General features: G+C 39.8%; 1 protein-coding gene and 1 pseudogene across 1 annotated transcript in view; both read left to right on the forward strand.

The window, feature by feature from the left end:
• The first annotated feature begins 906 nt into the window (after nucleotides 1-906).
• Nucleotides 907-3,345, forward strand: LOC129365699 (zinc-binding protein A33-like; annotated as a pseudogene).
• Nucleotides 3,346-10,340: 6,995 nt separating this feature from the next.
• Nucleotides 10,341-15,703, forward strand: part of sh2d3cb (SH2 domain containing 3Cb) — a 38,016-nt gene continuing 32,653 nt past the window's right edge. Inside the window, exons 1-2 of the mRNA XM_055039948.1 lie at nucleotides 10,341-10,409; nucleotides 13,738-14,293. Of these exons, the coding sequence (XP_054895923.1) occupies nucleotides 10,391-10,409; nucleotides 13,738-14,293 (575 nt within the window). The 5' untranslated portion in view covers nucleotides 10,341-10,390. The remainder of the gene's footprint in view (nucleotides 10,410-13,737; nucleotides 14,294-15,703) is intronic.

Here is a 15,703-nt window from a genome sequence, read left to right on the forward strand (position 1 = left end):
AAACAACAGAAAGAAGAGTCAGATGCACTTTTTGTTGCTGGAAAAACAGAAACTATTATGAGTTTCGCTCACAAAGTCTGATTATTATAAGCAGCTCTGGGCTTGTTTCTTTCTAAAGTCGCTGCAGATTTAATAAGTTGCGGGTTGCGGTTTATAAGCAGACATAAAACCCAAAATTTGTCCGACATCCAGTTAGTTTTAGTTGGATTCTCCATTATTTCCGGGACGATCCGTCCCGCTGTGTCTTTGTTAACGTAAAAACATCAAGATTCACGTTGCACTTCTGAAATCCTGTTTATAGTTTTCCAGACAATACTGGAAAAATATGCAAAAACACGTACAAATTACTAAATTATACAGTTGTTTTTGTTTTTTGCACTGTTGTAACCATTAAAAAAAATCTCCTCTTTAGTTCAACCTTATGAGTGGAGACACATTGTTGATGTTACTATTATAAAATAACTTGTAATTAAGAATTTACAGCTGGTGCAGCTGCTGAAAGTAACTGAAAAAGTTACTTTTAATGTAACTCAGTTACTTTCCAAATCAAGTAATGAGTAATCTAAGTTACATTTTCAAGGAGTAAAATTAAAATTAAACATGTTCACTTTAATATGATGGAATATAATCTTTCCCTCATAGCTGAAGAGAAGAAAAGTTTGATTATCTAATCCTGAATTCAATTCAAGAGCTAATCTCTGTATTTATTGTTTCAATAAATTATTTCTGCTCCTTCTTGAGCTTCAGATTAAAGACGGTTTGATTTTTAAAAAGTAAATCAGCTCTTTACCAACAGAACAAGGAAATTACACTGCAGTAAAGAAAAGCACAGAGTTCACCTGGAAGAGTTACACAATAACCTGTTGAACCGGAAACGTCACTGAGAGGAAAATGAAAGTATTTTAACCGATGAAAAGGAGCCGAGACTCCATTACAGGGTAGAGATCTGAGCTGAAACACGAAGGTTTACTGGAACTTAAAGAAACGCTGCAGAAACTTTGACCTGGTGATTTCTGGTTCTGGAGGATTTCTGTAGAAAATGGCAGAAAACACGGCTCTGTTGGAACGTTACCTGAACTGCCATGTTTGTTCAGAGACGTTCAGAGATCCTGTGTCTCTGAGCTGCAACCACAGCTTCTGTTCAAGCTGCCTGCAGAAATTCTGGGAACAAACTGGAAACAAGAATTGTCCCATCTGCAAAAGAAGATCTTCTAAGGATTTACCAGGAGTTAACTTCACTCTGAAGGACCTGGCTGATTCTTTTACTGGAAGACAGAAATCTGAATCCTCAGAGACAGAAAAAGGAGGAAAGCAGCTGATGGTTTGCAGTGAACACCAAGAAGACCCTAAACTGTTCTGTGAAGACGAGCAGAGAGCTGTGTGTCCTGTCTGTGAGTTTTCTCTCCACCAGAGTCACAAAGTGGTTCCTATTGAACAAGCAGTCAGAGATCTGAAGCAGCAGCTGAAATCGGACTTAGAGTCTCTGCAGGACAAGAGGAACAAACACAAACAGGTGGAGAAAACATACGATGATGTGATTCAACACTCCAAGAAGCAGCTGCTGTCCACAGAGAGACAGATCAGAGCTGAGTTCAAAAAGCTCCACCAGTTCCTGAGAGAGGAAGAGGAGTCCAGACTGGCAGCTCTGAGGGAGGAAGAGGAGCAGAAGAGGAAGACTATCAGCAGAGAGATGAAGAGGATTGAGGAGCAGATCTCCTCTCTGTCAGACAGCATCTCTGCTGTTGAAGAAGAGCTGCAGAAAGACAACGTGTCGTTCCTCAGCAGTTATAAAGACACTCAGAGCAGAGCCAGAGGTCAGAGGTCACTGCCAGACCCACAGGTAGTCCCAGGAGCTCTGATAGATGTGGCCAAACACCTGGGCAACCTGTCCTTCAGAGTCTGGGAGAAGATGAAGGACAAGGTGAAGTTCAGTCCCGTCATTCTGGATCCAAACACTGCGAGTGGATGGCTCTACCTGTCTGATGATCTGACCAGGGTGAGACGTGGAGACACATGGCAGCAGCTTCCTGATAATCCAGAGAGAAACACAAATTATTCCAATGTTTTTGGTTCTGAAGGCTTCAGCTCAGGGAAACACAGCTGGGAGGTGGAGGTGGGAGATCATCCTAGATGGAATATCGGTTTAATTAAAGAGTCTGTTGACAGGAAGGGAGAGATACTTGTTCTTCACCAGAAAATGGGATCTGGCGTTTGCTGCATGATGATGGAAAATACACTAACGGTTCTGGTAAAACTCTGAAAGTGATGAAGAGTCTCCAGAGGATCAGAGTCCAGCTGGACTATGATGCAGGGGAGGTTTCCTTCTACGACTGTGAAGAAAAGAGTCACATCTACACTCACAGAGACACTTTCACTGAGAAACTCTTTGCTTATTTTAGTGTTGGAAAATTTGCTGATGCCAAAACATCTGAGATCAAAATCTATCAAACTGATATTTCTGTTTAAAGTTCAGTTGTTTTTTTTACTATCTGAAATATTTTTAGTTCATTCTTAACTGGGTTTTCTTTTATTTATTGTTTTAATTGTAATGATTTATGTTAGCAGGGAATCTGAAAATTAATATTCAGATTCAGTTTCTGTTTTCTGCTCATTGATGCAATTATTTGATTTTTATTCCTCAATATTCAATTTATTCACATATTAAACTGTAAAAGGAATTTTCTCAATGAAACAAACAGGTTTTTATGCTGAGGTGGTTTTTGTTTCTTGTAGAAATCAGTTAATGAAGTGGAGATGGAAACATATTTGCTGAATAAGTTCTGATGCAGTGAAGGTTTGACTCACTGGACTGATTAGTTTCTGTTTGCATGACAGAACAATAACAACCTGTTGTTCTTGAAATTCTTCCTCTGTTTTCCCAGAAGATCATTTTCAGGCTCCACTTCCTGTTTCCTACAGTCATGTGTCATAAACATCTGATGAAATTATGATTTGTGTTCCAGGTTTTTTCATGTTTGTTTTCTGTTTTGGGTTTAAACATTTTAATATTCAGTATTTCTATTTCTGTCATTATTTTCTGCTCTGCTGGTTCTGATCCCACAAGGATCCTGAGTCTCATTCAGTCATCCAGCATCTTACAGGTAAAAAGGTCAGAGGTCACAGTCCTGGATTTAGAGATAAATCTGGTCTTGGTTTAACTTCTCAAACTATTTTTGTTTTTTATTACTTTATGTTTTTGCTTCTGAAAACAGTTTGAATAGAAAAATTGATCCAACTTTCTGCTGCTTCAGTTTAAACTGTGTTGTAAAAAAATCACATCCTTGAACTTTGTAACAACCAGACAGATGTTTATGTTTGACATCCATGAGCGTATTAAAAGACAAAAACACAGTTTCACAGATTCCTGTTAGTTTATAAGTGTATAAATATATTTGGTCTGTAAATGTTGGACCTGAGCTGAGTTGAGGTGAGCGTCTCTGGAGCTCCGCCGTGTTTCCTGCAGCAAAGACTCATCTGATCCTGAATTAGACGGAGCTGTAAATATTTGATGAGCTGCTGCTTGTTTCCTGCAGATCCAAGGGCGTCCAAGGTCAGAGCGCTCTGCAGGTCCTCCTTCCAGAGTTTCCACTCGCAGACGTTAGCTGAGCAAACGGGAATCCGCTCACATTTCTGACCGATGAGAAAACAAATGAGTTCACATCTGATTTATTCCTCTGTTTGTGTTCATGGAGCTGCGTTTCCATTAAACATAAAGTTACACAAATTTAAATTACAAAAATAATCCCCTAAATGGAAACGAGCCAGTTTCAAGAAAACTCATGTTTTTATTTTTATGGAACTGTTTACATGCGTCGCTGCCTTGAGTCTTAATAACTTTGTCATTTTAATTTAGTTTCTCATTTAATGGCGACACTGCAATTGCTAAATTGTGTTTTTTCAACATTAGCAGAATAGAGACAAAGTTTTATACATATTTGTAATGAAAACAGCTGATGATGCGTTTCTGAAAGAGACTTAAAAATTTATAATTTATAATTATAATGTAATATTTTAATTAGTCTAACCGAATGTTCAATGACTGAACTTTATACTTTATCCAACATCATAGTTAAATACACTCAACATATGCAGTTATAATCCTTTATGAATACATGAAATCTCTGTTTATGTCTCATTTATTGTATCCATCCATCAGACATGAGAAGCTTATTGATGTTAGTGAATTTGTTCAAATTCACAGGAATCAAAGATTTTAATTTGGTCACTAATCTCATTTCTGTTGGTAGAGAAACGAGTCAGTAAAGTGAAAATCAGCTCAACCAGGTTCTAAAGCTGCTTTGTGATTGAAAACAGAAGACAGAAAATTCACAGATCCTCCTCAAGCTGCTTCCAAGTGACAAGTTTTTATTTCTGGCAGCCGTTAAGACAGGTAGACTCACCTGGGAATAAGCAGGAAGCCGCAGAGGCGGATAAATCACAGCCGGAGAGATTTGTTCTGCAAACAAACGGGAATAACGAAGCTGCTTTGCATTCACTTCAGTTTCTGGTTTAAAAAGCTCTGCAGCTTCAGCTCAACCTGCTCAAGTCAGACAAACAGCTACAGCAGCAGAAAGCAGAAGCTCATCTATATTTTAGAGCGTTGAGCAACAAAAGGAGGCCAGCGGCTCCATGCAGGCTTTCTGTCATTATTCATACCAGATCTGAGTCGTTCATTAAAGCTGCAGGACGGATGCAGCAGGTCTGAAGGATGAAAGCTGCAACGTTTCAGAGGAAGACAGAGAGAAAAGAGCAGTGAGAATGAATCTGGGTCAGGACCCGGCGGCTCTGATCCAGGACCCAGTCTGGGTCCAGCTCCACATGTTTAGGCCCCGACGGTTTCCATGGTGCACAAAATACAGAGATTGATACACAAAATGGAAACTACAATAAGAAATGGGATTTCACAGAATTACCTGACAGCTGGGAAAAGAGACTTTCGGGTTTCTGCAGCTTCCCGCCGTGGCCTGATCACCGGCCTGGAATCCATTCAACATAAAAATGCAAAAATAAATGTGTTCAATGGAAATTCACCAATTAAAAATAAAAACACATTTATTAATAAAAACTGGGTGAACTGTGAGACTTCAGGTGAAAATGAAAACAAAACGCCGACTGTCAGCGGAGATTAGAAGAAATATGGTTATTATAGAAGTATAAGCATTTTAATTATGTACAGGGTTTTTATGTGACTAATATTTTGTTGTTCAGTTTAACTCTAAAGTGTTTTTAGAAGAGATTTTCTCTTATATTTTGCATGTTTGAGTTCTTTAAAAAACCAAACTTCTATTAAACCACAGCAGTTTGTTTCATTAGAGATTCATAATAACTGGTAATGTTGACGACTGGCTGTTGAGATGCTCGTTTTTTATATCATACTTACACAGTTTTGGTTAATAAATATGATCAAAATGAAAAACATGGAAGTCAGTAAAATTTAAACAAAAAAGGTGAATTTGGGAAAAAAATAAATTGGATTTTTTACGGCCTGAAAAGATGTGAGACTGATGGTTTCAGAAAACAACAAAGGAGATGTTGGATGCTGAACCTCTGCTCTGACACGAAGCTCTGAAAACGATGCAGCTATGAAAGCAGAGAGGAGGAGGAAGAGGAGTTGAGCTCAGCGGGTCGATTCTGAGCGTTAAACATGAAATAAATGTCAGAAAAATCCCAACAGGCTGAAGAACCAGTTCCTGCTGCAGCTGGTCTGATCTGTCAGCATCACGCATCCAGTCTGGGTTTATGACAGGAAATGACTTTCTACAAAAAAATAAACTCTTATAGCTTCACCAGTCAGCTGATGTCTGGATGCCAGCCAGTTATTATCAGACATGCTAGGCTTCATGGTTACTAATGATTAAACACATGATTCTCCATCATTCAATATTTGATTCTATATTCCTAACTTTACTTCCAGGATAAGTATGTTCAGGTACTTATACAAACAGTTTGCTGTAAATCTGCAGACAGACGGATGGAACCATCGCCATCTTCTTTCTTCAAAAGGTTCACCATAAAATAAAAGTTTGGTTTGCATCATCATGCACACAAAATGATGTGCATGATCAGTGACCATTTTTACAACTAAATAAAAGTAATGTTAGGCAACAAGCATATAACTTACTGCCACTTAATGGGTAATTTTGTTTTTTTTAAAAGCTTTTATGAAACCAACAGTTTTCAATTTATTTTGTGTAATTTATTGGTTGCTTTAATAACTTGCAGTTTGTTCCCGGGGACCTGCAGGTTCCCTCAGCAGATCCTCAGCAGAGTTTTATTCTCCTGTGATTCGCCATAAATCACATTCCTGGGACAGACCAGCTGTTTTCCAGAACGCAGATTTCACTTTCCACTGATTGACGATCATCCCAGCCTGCAACTTTCTGCCCCAGGAAGTGATGTGTGTTTAATTAACGTGCAGCGATTTGGCGTTTCTTGATTAAAACTCTGGAGAGTAAAAGTATAAAGCGTCATAAATGAACTGTAGCTGACTGAGCCAGATGGAGCTGCTGACAGAGACTCCATTTTAATTTGATCAACCAGATGTCCTCCTGTTCTTCCCGTCTCGTTGTGGTGAAGAAACTTTGACGGTTTGGCGTCTCAGGCAGATGGAGACGCTCCTGTGATTCAGCCTGGTTTCTGCTCTGCAGCTGAAATTTACTTTGCATTATTAAAACTGAGCCGGGATCAGAACCTGTCCACGTCTATGGACTTTAGAAAGGTTCTGATCCCAGAACCCGGTCAGCTCCTGTCTGAAGACATAAGAGGAGATTATTGTTTATGCAGAAACGGAACTGATCCTGGTTCAGTCTGACTGATGTAAACAGAACCGGGTCCAGCTCGTTTCAGAAATCAAACTCTTCCTCAAACATCTAGAATTCATTGTCTTTATAGTGATTCGGAACCAGTCCAGTTCTGCTAGCATTAGCATGTGTCATTATATGAACTAATCAATCATTGGGATTTTGTTTGAGCTGAAATTATTACATTTTCCTTGATGAACTGAACTTCCTGTCAGAACATTTATTACTAGAGTCCCAAAGCTTGAACAGACAGAAACAGAGTCTTCATGGTTTACCAGATATTCACCCCAACATGAGAGAAAGTTAATGGAAAAGATCCGAATCCTGTAAACTGGATCATTTTACAATAATAATAGTAAAAAGTGATATTCTGTCTTTGTAGACATTTATGTCACGATAGTTTGAATTTAAAGATCCAGAGTCGACTCAGCTTCAGTTATTACATCTGGAAACTAGACATCAGGATGACCTCTGACCTGCATCTTCCACATAAAGACGGTTCTAAAGTCGGCCTTCTATCAGCTGAAGAACATTTCCAGGATCAGAGGACGAATGTCTCAGCATTAGAGAAACTCATGTATTTATCTTTAGTCACATTAATTATTGCAGCAGGTCTTCAGAAATCTGACTAAACGATCAACCTGATCCAGAAAACTGCAAAACAGCCGAAACACTGAATTCCTTTAAATCAAGGCTAAAATCCAACCCGCTTTGATTTGTTTGTTTCCAGAAACTAGCCTGACTTTGTCCATAAATGTTTGGACTAGGCCGTCTCCAGATGCTTATTGACCTGTTTGTCTGACATCAGTTCAGATGAGAGTTCAGGATGTTGATGTGTGACGTTCATCAGGCTCTTCTTTAAGATGGCTTCTGCTGCCATCTGGTGGCCGCAATGAGAAGATCAGCCCAGCAGCGAAAACTGACAACAAAAAAAACTTAAACATTTCAGATTTTATTGCAGTAGAAAAAAGAGTTTTCAGATAAAATCATGAAACTTTTGAGGATGAATATCATGATGAGTTTATTAAACAGCTGCAGCTCCGTGAGACTGGATGAGGAACATCTGGGTTAATGTGCTTTGACTAGACCAATCTAACACATAAACTTGTTTTATCTGAGTTATCCCATTGTATCTCAGACTGTATGTTTTTGGACCCTTTTTATTCTACTATTAAATTCTGAACTATTTTTTACAGCTGAGTTTTAGGACCAGAGTAAAGAAAAATAAAATAAAATTATGGGAACAAAATGATAAGACAACAAGAGTAAATTTGAACAACACTGTTGTGTCTGTAACTCTCAATCAAAACCTGAATAAAAGTGTAAATCCATTTTCAGTGCCTTTTCTCATCCTGACTCGACACTTTGACTCTTCAAGCTGAAAACGTTTCCTGGATGCCGGGAAGCTGCTCAGAGTTTGTGCAATGTTCAGTAACAGCCTTCAGTTTTTCTCTGACGCCTTTCAGGCGTCGCTGCAGCTGCTGGTGGCTGAACACAGAACAGAGTCAGCAGGAAAACCAGTAACAAACCAGTCAGTGTGAAACGGGGCAGGAGCGTTTCTTCAAATCTGACGGTTCTGTTTCAGCAAGTTTTAAAGAATCTGAATGCTCTGCTTTTGTTTCTGGGGAAGCAACAGGCTGACGGTTACAAACCAGTCAGTGGTTGGACTTTTACATCTGCAACTGAAAAGTGAGTCTGGAAGAAGTGAGACAGACTGAAGTGTCCAGTTCTGGAGAATAGGGAGGGAGATGTGTCCCTTTCACAGAACCGCCCCATAGTTCCTGTTTTTCTGCTTCAATGGCAAAATTAAATGCTCCAGACCATCATCAAATTTAATATCAAACAAAAATACCCTGAGAAAAATAAAAAGTAAAGGAAGAAATCTATCCAGATGACCAGATGAACCCTGATTGAAACTTAAATATCTGGTAAAATGTGCATGTTTGTGAACCACCTTCAGCAGGAATAACTCTCAGAGGTATTAGATGATCAGATCTGTTGTTTCTATTGGAGCTTCATTCACTGAAGTTTCAGTTTTTAAATCTCCAAATGAACAAATAAACTGCGTCACTGAGTATCTGTCAGATTCTGATGTGAAGTTTGAAATTGCACCACAGGAAGGAGCCGTTTGTTCACCTGCAGCAGGAAGTCAAGAAAATTCCCTTTTTCTTCATCTCTGATTAAACCAGAGAAAATCGTCTTGTTATCCATCCAGACATGAACTTTAACCTTTGGACACTTGGACTTTGGGATAAATAAGCTGGGATGTTGATTCCTGGAAGGAATGGCAGCTGATTTTTCTCTTTACTCTTCGTCTCTGCAGAATGAAGGACTTCAGTTGGTCTAGAAATACTCTGAGGTCATTGCTTGCGTCTTTCTGCCTTTGCATTGGGCCGACACACACTGGACCAACAACCAGTCCAGACCTCTAAAGGTGTTTCTGCCAGGCCTGGTGATGTTTAAGAGCCTCGTTGAATACATGTTTAATGAAAATAACAAAACTTACAGAACTCTAGGCGACTCAGAACAAGGAATTATGGAAAGAAGCTGTGGAGAAGAAGAACCAACAACTCTCTGAACACTGAGTGGGAACCACAGGAGGAAATTAAAAACTAAACTCAGGTCTGGTTCAAATGCAGGAAGTAGCTTCAGTTCTGGGTAACCCAGTGCCAGCTAAAGAAATGTCTCCAAACATAAATCCTCCTAAAATCTGACAACACTCTAGTTTTGTTCTTGGTGCAGCGCCCCCACAGGCGAGGAGGGGAACAGGTTGCTCTAAAGGTTTAGTTTGTTTCGCTTAGTTTAGTGAGAGAGAAAACCACAGCAGCTGGAAATGCAACATTTTCACTACACTGGTCTCCATCTAACCAAGTTACCAGACACCAAATAGAAAAACCCTGAAACACAAAGAACAACCTGAAACGGTCGGATCCAGAAACACAGCGACAAAGAAATGATCCAAACACAAAATCAAACTTCAAGCTCCCAGAAACCACAACAGTTTCACTCTGATGATCATTACATTCACCTAAGACTGATCAGTGCAACAAGGAAGCTCTGAGCTTCTTCAACCATTTTCTATTTTTGACTTCATCTTTGTTTTATCAATGGAAACAGTTTGTTCATTTCACATGAGCTCAAGCTGAGATGATTTCATTAGACATGAGACTACAGAAAAAGTCTGACTCCTTCCATGACTTCATTTCTGTTTGTAAAATCTGTGTGTACATCACAGCAGATTTCTGTTTTAGTAGCATGTACACACACACACACACACACACACACACACACCCACACACACCACACACACACACACACACACACACACACACACACACACACACACACACACACACACACACACGCACACACACACACACACAGAATAAAGTTGGTGACTTTTTTTCTCTGATTACATCAACAAGCTGTGAAACCCAGAGTGAATTTCAAGGTTTCCGCTGCGTTGAAGACAGGAAGTCGATTCTCTCTGTGGAGTGAAGCGCGTGAGGCTCAGCATCAAACTGCAGAGCAAGTGGAAGACGGCGGATTCCTGACACACCTTTCCTCACACGGGTCCTCAACCCGACGCCATGAGCAAAATAAAAAAGGGTAAGGTTCCTCCTGTTCTTGGTTCGGAAAACGTTTTACACAAAGTGACACTTCAAAAATGTAAAATGAGGAGAAACATGTTTTCTGTTGCTTGATGCAGTTATGCTCAACTCATAATGAAAACATTTACGCTTTATCCAGAACTGCTGTCATGTTGGTGGCCTAAATAATAATTCTGTATTTTTCTGTGTTTGATGATAAAATTCAATGAAATAAATGTGAAGAGCTGATGTGAAGAACTTTTTCACATCAGCTCAAATGATCCTTCAGGACTTGATGTTTGTGAAAACAGAATTAATTAACTCTTCCTAATGTTTCATAATCTGAACGAAAGTAAAAATCTGCTGTAAATATTTTTGTCTTTTACCATTTAATAGTAGGAATATTTTTGTTTTTTCTCATTGAGCCTTGAATAATTGAGTTTATTTAAAACAAACTTAACATCCTGTGAAAATTAAAAAGAAAATCAAACAGTTTTTACTTTTACATTTTTAAAGTGAACTTTGTCTGTCTGGTAAACCGGTGCATTAATTTAATTTAAATATTTCCATCAGATGTTTTTATACAATACTTATATTTCTAGCAGTATGATCCCAGTAACACCCCAGTCCAGACCCATTTAATGGCAGCTCTTGACCTCATTCAGTCAGACAGTCACGTACAGGAACAGAGGCGTCGTATCTGATGGGTTGGAGGAACGGGGCTGATGTGAGGACTCATGTAATCCTGTCAGAATGTGATGAATCGACATTTGTCTGCTGTATCTACAGTTTCTTTGTCTGCTGTTCCTCTTACAAACATCTTTTCGGACCATTGTGACAGAAGCACACGGTCTTCTTTGTGCGTTTCGAAGGGACTGAGTCTCAGCTGAGCAAAGAGAAGACAGTTTATGTCTGGATGGGACAACGCTTCACTGTGAGTTAGCCTCACAGCCTGAAGCTTAAAGTTGTTGAAGTTTCATCATCAAGTTTCCCCAATCAGCATCATGACCCATAAATCCTTGAACAGAACAAACCGCGTCGCGTTAGCCAGGAAGTCAAGTCAGTAACTGTTTCCATCATTTGGTTTGGAAACGAAATATTTAACTTTCTGGCTATATATTTTATTTGAAGCTAAACATTTTACTTACTAAATGTTTGGCTCAAGCGAAACATTGCTGAAGCTTGTTAGCTTCAAATTGAATATTTAGCTAGAAAGTTAAATATTAGTGTGAAAAATTAATATTCAGTTGGTATAATAAGTGTTTAGCTTATAGCTAAATATTTAACTCAGAGCTAAATTGTGAAGCTAAATATTTAGCTTATTATCTGAATATGTTGCTAGCTTGCCATCTAAACTATGAAATATTTAGCTTGCTGATTAAATATTTAGTATGAAGTTGTGAATGAAAAACATGGTGAAAATATGATTTTGAAAAATTTACCTCCATTTTTTTGTATTTTGACCAAATAACCCAAATTATTGCTGCTAGCTTTTAATTGTGTACCTTTGCAAACAGTAATGAGTGACACAGTTTGGTGGTTTGTTACAGTTTCATATTGACTGAGAGCATAAAGTTATGACCTGGACCTGTTGTTTCTATTTTTTATTCTATCAGTTAAAGTGATGAACTTTTCCTCCACTGCAGGTTTCGAAAGTCATAAAAATAGAATCAGTGACTCTTTTTCATGTTTCGGTAATATTTTCAGATAATATCTGTGACCTTCTGACTTCACCAGCAAACATGTTTCACAATCATCCTAACTTCAGAGGAAAACGGTTTATCTGCAGCGCCCAGCCGACATCCAGTTAGTGAGTTAAGTCAGGAGTTTTTCTGCAGTGTTGCATGGAGCAGATAAATATCTGTCAGCCTTTTAGAGCCTAACTGCTGAGAGTTTTTATATTTGAATGTTCCTCAGACGACCCCGACATGAAAACATCAGATGAAAGTAAAATATCAGAGGGAAGATTAAATTTCTCTTTTTTTATAACATCTGGCTTCACCTCATTTCACCAGCGGATCAAAAGATTCAGAGGAATTTAAACTGAGGAAATATGAAAGTATTAAAGGTTTGTCATCTCTACAGTCCTGATAAAAGCACACAGATGTTTTGTTTCCCTTTTTACCAAACGTTCTTCCTTGCCAGTCATTTCCTGCATGTCAAACAGTTGTTACGTTAAAACAAGTCACTCCAAAACGCAGCTATGAACTTTATAATGCACGTTTTTCTGTGGGCGTGTTGTTTCTGGTTGCTGAACTCGGATTCTTCATGTTTTTATAGAAAGTGTGACAGGGAACAGACTGAAGGTCTCCAGTTATACGAGTCATTAAGAGGCTGACGGTTCAGAGAGCAGCAGGAGGGAAGCAGCAGGTCATCAGCAGCTAAAACACGCTTCGCCTCAGAAATGCATCTGGATCACTTTATTTTACTTCCTGCTTGCTTCACCGCTGTTTGTTACAATCTGAATAAATCCTATCATGAATATAAAGACATCGATAAATCACTAAACACAACGACAAATTTAAAAACACAACATTAGCACAACGGTAGCGTTAGCTCCCAGTGAGAAACCAAGACATCACTGATTGGACGATTCCACAATAGGCTTTAAAACATGATATCATAATGATTTTAGTGCATCTGTTGAAAATATAAATGCTATCAGTGATGCAAACGCAGCTGCTGCTTTCCAACAATGTTTGGAATCAGGACAAAACTCAACTTAGATCTTTCAGGTAGACGCAGCTTTCAGCTTCTATGCACCACAGATCTGGAAGAAACTCCCAGAAAACTGCAGAAACACTGAGTTCCTTTAAATCCAGGCTAAAAGCCCAGATGTTTAGAGTTAAACAATAAAAATGGAACATTGCCCGACATATTTTTTGTGTCTTGATGATTTTGATGACCTGGCAAAGCATGTTACTGGTTTCTTAATTGGTGACAATATGATGTATTTTTGACTATATTTTTTTGTGTTTTTATGATGTAAAACTCTTTGAACTGCCTTGTTGCTGAAATATATCAACTGATTGATTGGTAGCTGCTGTCCGCCCATCTAAACACAGACAGTGAATGCTGCCATGTCTCAGGTTTCCACTGGAATCTCCCTGTTCTGCTGTGTTAATGATGCTGTTTTTAGATTCGTAATGGTACTTGCTGAATCCTTGTCTTTGTTAAATACTTTAAAAAGCAGCTTAATGCATTTTTATTAAATGCACCTCGTATAGTTATTTAACCTGTTTTAACTTCAGGTTGTCTGACGACCATAAAGTGTCAGAATGAATCAGAAGTGTGTCTGGTGTGTGAATGCAGAGAAATGCCAATAAAACTTTGAACGTCCTCTGCAGGTTTTAAATGGTTGGGGAGCCTCAGCAGCCTCTCCTCCCGCCGCTGCCCAGAGAAAAGCAGCAACAAAGCAGCCTGTCAGTCTGATGGGAGTCTCTGCGGAGCCAGGCAGCCGACGGCGGCAGCCGCAGTGCTGGAGGAGACGCAGTCAGTGGACGACATGCAGTCCGGCCTCCGCAGCCCCGGCTACGCCCGCTCCAGCGACATGTACACCCACGTGGGGACGATTCCCCGCGGCGACAAGCGCGAGAGCCTGCGGGGCCTGAAGGCTGCGGTGAACCCGGGGGAGCAGGTCCGAGACTCCCCGCTGCTCGGTGCTCTGTCCAGCCTCACCGACCCGGAGCAGGCCCTGGCGCCCTGCCGGGTCTCACCTTTGACCCCAGCACCTGCCGGCTGCTCGTCAGATGACCGCGTTCCTCAGCATTTCAACATGTCTTCAAAGCAGGACGTTTATGTTCCAATGGACCCGATTTGTGAAAGAGCGCGCGGCCACGGCGACCCACAGGCCGGGAGACCGGAAACCAGCGAGGCTCCGCAGGAAGTGGAGGCTGGCGGCAGGTGAGAGGCTGATTGATTTACATGTTTTTATAAACCTTACATCTGAATTTACCCAGGTGGGATGTTTCCATAAATTAAAATAATTAAAATAAATTCATTTAGTTATCTTGTTTCTGTGTTCGGTTGAAAAGGTTTTACCAGCCTAAAGAAATAGATATATTTAGATTTTTTTGTTTTGTTTTTTTGTGTCTCATAAGTCACATGATCAACAGCCGAATGTTACTACTGGCAGAAACGATGGAGATAACAGGAAGTGTTTGGAGGAGGATGGTTTGTCTTGTCGTTTTTTGGACAATAGCTGTGTTTCCATTAACCATAAAACTGCACAAATTGAAATCATGAAAATAAAGTTGCTGAATGGAAACATGGCAGTTTAGGAGAATAAAACTCCTCGTGTTTTTTTGATAAATGTTTTTGCGCTGGGATGATGTGGTTTTTTCAAATGTGTCATCCTGTTTATGCAACAGTGTTTTGTTGCACAGAAAGATGAAGAACTGACCGACTCCGTGAATGGCTGGTTTATCGTGCTGTTGATAAGAAATGTTGCTTAGTGGTTTGTTTTTGTAAGGAAGTTGGAAAGTTTTGAGTATAATTCTCTCTTTGATGGGGAAAATGTTTTTAATTTTTTTATGATATAATTTTGCACAATAATTGTGATCTTATCATTGGTAAATTTAGTTTTCTGGCTTTCTTTGTTAAAGTGATCTATTTTTAGTTCATGCTATAAAGAGTATATGACACATTATTCTGATTATTTCTCACCACTCCTGGAAACTGAGTTTATTTTTTGCAACAGTTGTGTTGATTTTATGCCATGAATCCTCTCTAAAATTATATTTTAGTTCTGCTCATTTTTAGGGCCCACATTTAGAATTTCATGAGCCACTCTTGGCCCCCCGACCCTAAATTTGGAAACTAGAAGAATGAAATTAAAAAATGAACTGGTTGTTTGAATCTGAGCAGCCTGATGAAGTTGGTCAGTCAGGAGTCGGTGCAGAAGCGGACATGCGCAGTGGCCCTCCGCGGTCCGTCAGCTGTCCGCTGCGTGAATCAGAGTCTGCGGGGAAACATGAGCCAGGTCCGGGACGGTCACCGTGTGTCTGGCCGCTGCAGGGAGGAGGAGACTCGGGGAAGGTGAGAAGCTCAGCGCGTTAAAACCGAGTTTTAAAACCGCGAGAGTCGCAGCTGCAGGAGGAAAGTTGCTCAGGTTTCATCAGTTTTAGTGGTGATCGCTGCTGATGAGGCTCTGGTGCCACAGTGGAAACTGACCACGCGTGTCTGATTAGTTTGGTGCCATAAATAAAAGCTGAAAGCTGGATATTTACCGCCGGAGCTGGTTTCCAGGGAGCGGATCAGGCTGCAGGCTTTCCTTACATAAGAGGAGGAATCTGATCCTTCAGTCCAAAACTG

Source organism: Poeciliopsis prolifica, unplaced genomic scaffold (genome assembly GCF_027474105.1).
Source record: "Poeciliopsis prolifica strain line A6 unplaced genomic scaffold, Auburn_PproV2 SCAFFOLD014, whole genome shotgun sequence".
Classification (NCBI taxonomy): Eukaryota; Metazoa; Chordata; class Actinopteri; order Cyprinodontiformes; family Poeciliidae; genus Poeciliopsis; species Poeciliopsis prolifica.